The 4756-nt window shown below is 31.5% G+C and overlaps 1 protein-coding gene across 1 annotated transcript; it reads right to left on the bottom strand.

Moving 5' to 3' along the window:
• Positions 1-400: 400 nt before the first annotated feature.
• Positions 401-1063, bottom strand: LOC101049948 (prefoldin subunit 4). Its single transcript, XM_003938160.4, has one exon. The coding sequence runs from the start codon at positions 1058-1060 to the stop codon at positions 656-658; it is 405 nt and encodes a 134-aa protein (XP_003938209.2). The 5' UTR covers positions 1061-1063; the 3' UTR covers positions 401-655.
• Positions 1064-4756: the final 3693 nt, after the last annotated feature.

The following is a 4756-nucleotide window of genomic DNA, read 5'->3' as shown; positions in this document are numbered from 1 at the left end:
TAAAAAGAACATTGTTTTATGTCACTAAGTTTGGTTGCTTTGATGTTTAACATGTTTCATGGTATGAATTGTTTTGGGTTAACCCTGGAAACCACATCACTGAATTACTGTCCTCTTGTGTGGAACAAAATCAGCATATAATCTCAATTTCCAAAATATATGTCTATGCAAATTTTATAACAGTGTTACCTCCTTATATTTTAAAGATGAAATATATTTAAATAAAAATATCCTTACTGGAAAAATTCCTTTCAGTAAAAAAGTAAACATTCAGATATTTATTCTATTAAAAACATGTTTTAATTTCAGCAAGAAGAAATAAAATGGGTACAAATATATGGCTCATAGCTAAAATGGTTTTTCTATATATTAATAATGTCTTTTTTTTTTTTTTTTTTTGCTTAACTGATTTTAATAACATGACATAAAGCCCCTAGACTTGATATAATCGTTATGCAAAATACATAGGTGAATACTGTCTTCTTTTAAAAATATAAAATAAATAAGCAAGACATGAAAATAGGCAAGTTTCCATTAAATAAATGAAAATTTTAAAAAAAGAAAGTTTTGCTTTCCATGTCATTTGAAGAAGGGAAATTATCATTTTAAACAATATTCAAGTTTATTAAACAAATAAAAAAGTATTATAAAATGTTTAACTTTCATCGGCTTCAAGGTTTATGTTGCTCCCAAATTTTGCATACAACTGAACTTTCAAATCTGCTAACACCCGCTGAATTGATTCCACTCTGGATTCTAAGGCGTCAATTTCTTCTTGCAAGTTTTTCTTTGCTTCTTCTAACATTTCTTGTGTTTCTTCTTGAGAATGGCTAATGAAAACATCACCAATCTGATAAGGTATCATTAAGCAGTCATCATCTGCAAGCATGATGTCATCACAAGCATCTTCTAGGTTTTGGAGTTGTTTCTTTTTTACTTCTATTTCTTCCTTCAGCTCTGTGATTCTACTTGTATTCCGTGCAAATTTGTTTATCTTTTGTTGATCTTCGAAAGTAACATTGACATCTTCTGCAGCCGCCTTCTTCATGGTGGCCGCCATCTTGGGACTCTAATAATGTCTTTTTAATTGAAAATATGCATCTAACTTAGCTATAATGCTGTCCGTGGTTTTATTACTAATGAAATTTTTACTTTGAAGTGTTCCTCTAAAATATCAGCTTGAACAAATTCTATAATGGCCAATAGAATATTTATATACAGCCTTTAAATTGAGCTATTTCAGTGGAATGTCCGATGTTGTATAATGATGTAGGATTTACTTCCAAAACAACTTTATATTTTTGCCATATGATGCATGTGAAAGTCATTATAAAATTCTGTAAGTTTTTATTTACTAACTCTGTGTCACAGACACTGACTGCCGTATCTACTAAGTAAAATCTCAAGTTTGGAAAACACTTAATCGTGATTGTCGAGGCACTTTGTTCTCACTTAGTAAATAATGATTAGCCTCTGTTATTTTCTAGAAAAGCTATACTTGATGAAGCAGTTTGGCAGTGTATTGAATTTAAGAAATCAAAATGATCATATTAGCTTGTGTATCAAATGATAATTGAATGTTTTTAATATCTTACAGATAGAATCCTCCAGTTATTCTCCTTCCTCACTTTTCCAACGTTCCCAAGACTATAAAACAAATGTATTCTTAATTTGAAGTCACTCAGACTATATCTATACCAGGCTATTGATAATTTAATCAAGTTTCTAAAATCAATTACACTCTACTCTATTTAAGTGTAACCTCACATTACCACTAAAGATGGAGAAAATGAAATTTGATTGCTTTTTCAGGTTATTCATCATGAGTACCTAATGGAAACTTGCCAAGCAAGCTCCCTCACCAGACTCTACACTATACCAAAATGTACTCACCAATGTTTTATGACACTTACTGTTCAGTAATCACAGTTATCACTCTAGGACCCACAATGTAAGTTTCTTCTATTGAAGAAAATGAAGTATTATCAAATATTGAACCTCTCATATTTCTTGATAACACTCAAAGGAACTGCTTAGTTCTTATTCATCATTTCTGCATTTTAAAATTTTGAACATAATCTACAAAGCGATATCTAGGGTTTTGGCAAGCAGGATCTTAATGCTCTAGGTATTTAGTGTGAATGTCAAAGTCTGTGATTTCCCCCATAATAAATTTCAATTGACTGGTGTCATTTACTGGAAAGGTTACATGTGATTGAATTTATGACCATTTGCTGCTGAACTCAGCTTATAAATTGCTAATGATTCTGGCAGATGATCCAGTTTCTTATGCCAGTGAAATATTTGAGGTTAATTAAATAGCCTCCATCAACTCTTTTCACCAAAATGCCAATGAACTGATGAAAAGTTAAATAAATGTACTACCCGGTACCCAGTGTGCCAAATAAACTACTCTATACACACACTTTCCTGAGCCTACTATAGTGATCTTCTAAAACAGCTTCAACTGTTGCATTCGTAAAAATTGCTAAATGGTGAAATTATTTGAAGTGTAAATGTTTTCCTCAGCACCACTAGACAGAATCCCATTAGGTCAAAGTAAGAGTCAAATAAATTGAGTAAGTTAAGGAAAGACACAGTTTTAAATATGCAATAATCAACAAATATAAAATTATAAATAAAATTTTAATTCACATCTAACTGAAAATAAAACTAAATTAACGGTAATAAAATTTTTAAATAAAATACTAGATTTCTTTTAGTAAGGAACATATTTTTAATTCTCACCATCTGAGAAAGTATTTCTATTTTGCCAGAGGTACAGTGTTATTTATATGTAAGTAATTCTAAAGTGACATAATTCAAAATCATTAGGTCTTACACACGATACTGTTATTTTTCTGTCCTATATCTAGTCTACCATTCTACTCATCCTAGTTTTTACTAGGACCTTAGTTTCTGTTTTATTTATTTATTTATTTGGCAAACTCCTAGCTAAAGAATTACATTTTTCAGTATTACTTGTTTAGGAGTCAACAAAGAGTTGTAAAATGTTATTGGGTAAAGACTCAAGAAAAGCTTCTTAAAGCTTTATCTGGAACATGAGTATTTTTACTTTCTTTTCTACCGTTTTTCTTTTAGAAATCCTGGAGTTCTGGTATCCAACCTAAATCATAAATGACCTTGAAGATAGTGAAGCAGAAAGATTAAAAGAGGATGACTAATGACTTTAGAGCCACCTCCAGACTTACTTCATGTAAGAAGCAGAAAAATACAGTATTATTAAGATCTTTTTATCAGTCACTTAAATAGCCATTAGTTAATTAAGCAATCATTTGAAATATGGTCAACAAATTCCTTGGAGATGTTTCAGTTTTTGAAAATAGCAGTTTCTATACATTTACTTATGAGGATAAAATAAACTATTTTTGAGTAAATATACATGCAATTTTAAGAGTAAATATACATGCAATTTTAACCTTATTAGCTCTTACCTACTTTAACGAGTCTCAACCCTCTGTATTTACTTCATGTTATATCATCTTTTAAACTAGCTCATCCAATCCCAGTATTTTAGGTATCATAATGATGTCTCTAAAAGTATGATCTCCAGTCTTTACTTTTTCAAAGAGCTCCAAAATAATTTGTATATATCTATGTGCTTGGTGCTATGCTAGGTTGTAAATATACATATATATCTGAACAAATCAATTAAATATTAGCATTCATAATACTGTGCATGACAGACATCAAATATGCAAACTAAAAGCAGTACATTTGTAAGTTTTGTAAAATGCTGTGAATAACAATTTACGATTGTGGAATAGACAGTGACAGAATAGAAAATAACCACATTTTTTAGTCAGGAAAAAGGTAATATAGCAGAGTCTAGAAGGAAGAGAGGAGCCATCTAGGAAAAGGATGGGAAAACAGCATGTGAAAAGTTTCTGAAAACATGGTGAATGATTTTTTTACCAAAAGCGTGATACATTAAAGTCAACTGAAAATGTCTGACAGGCTTAAGGTGGGAAAACAAAGGAACATGACTTACTTCATTGAAAAGATCACTCTTGTGCTTTGCTGATAATAGATAGCATTGGAATAAGCTTGGTGAATTTGTTAAAAAGAGTCACTAGAAAATTAATAAACTGGGTACTTATGTGAAAACAAATAAAATCAACTGGATTTTGATGTAAATTGAGCAAACGAGAAAGTTAACCATGTTACAATTAAATGTTTTATTGTTGCATGGCAGGAAATTATTTACTCAAGATGGAAAAACTCACTTAAGCATGAAAATGTTGTATGAATGGGAATAATCATATGACAGCACTTACACTTAAAAAAACTTGTTTTTATTATACATTAAGTTCTAAGATACATGTGAAGAGCATGTAGGTTTGTTACATAGGTATATATGTGCCATGGTGGTTTGCTGTACACATCAAACCATCATCTACATTAGGTATTTCTCCTGATGGTATCCCTTCCCTATCCCCCTCACACCCCAACAGGCCCCAGTGGGTGATGTTCTCCTCCCTCTGTCCACGTGTTCTCATTGTTCAACTCCCACTTATGAGTGAGAACATGTGGGGTTGGTTTTCGTTTCCGGTGTTAGTTTGCAGATAATGATGGTTTCCAGCTTCACCCATGTCCCTGAAAAGACATGAACTCATCCTTTTTTATGGCTACATAGTAATTCCACAGTATATACGTGTCACATTTTCTTTATCTGGTCTATCATTGATGGGCATTTGGGTTGGTTCCAAGTCTTTGCTATTGTGAACAGTGCTGC

The sequence above is a fragment of the Saimiri boliviensis genome, chromosome 19 (genome assembly GCF_048565385.1).
Source record: "Saimiri boliviensis isolate mSaiBol1 chromosome 19, mSaiBol1.pri, whole genome shotgun sequence".
In the NCBI taxonomy this organism is placed as follows: domain Eukaryota; kingdom Metazoa; phylum Chordata; class Mammalia; order Primates; family Cebidae; genus Saimiri; species Saimiri boliviensis.
The sequence above is the reverse complement of the archived record's forward strand: the minus strand, read 5'-3'. Positions and strand labels throughout refer to the sequence as shown.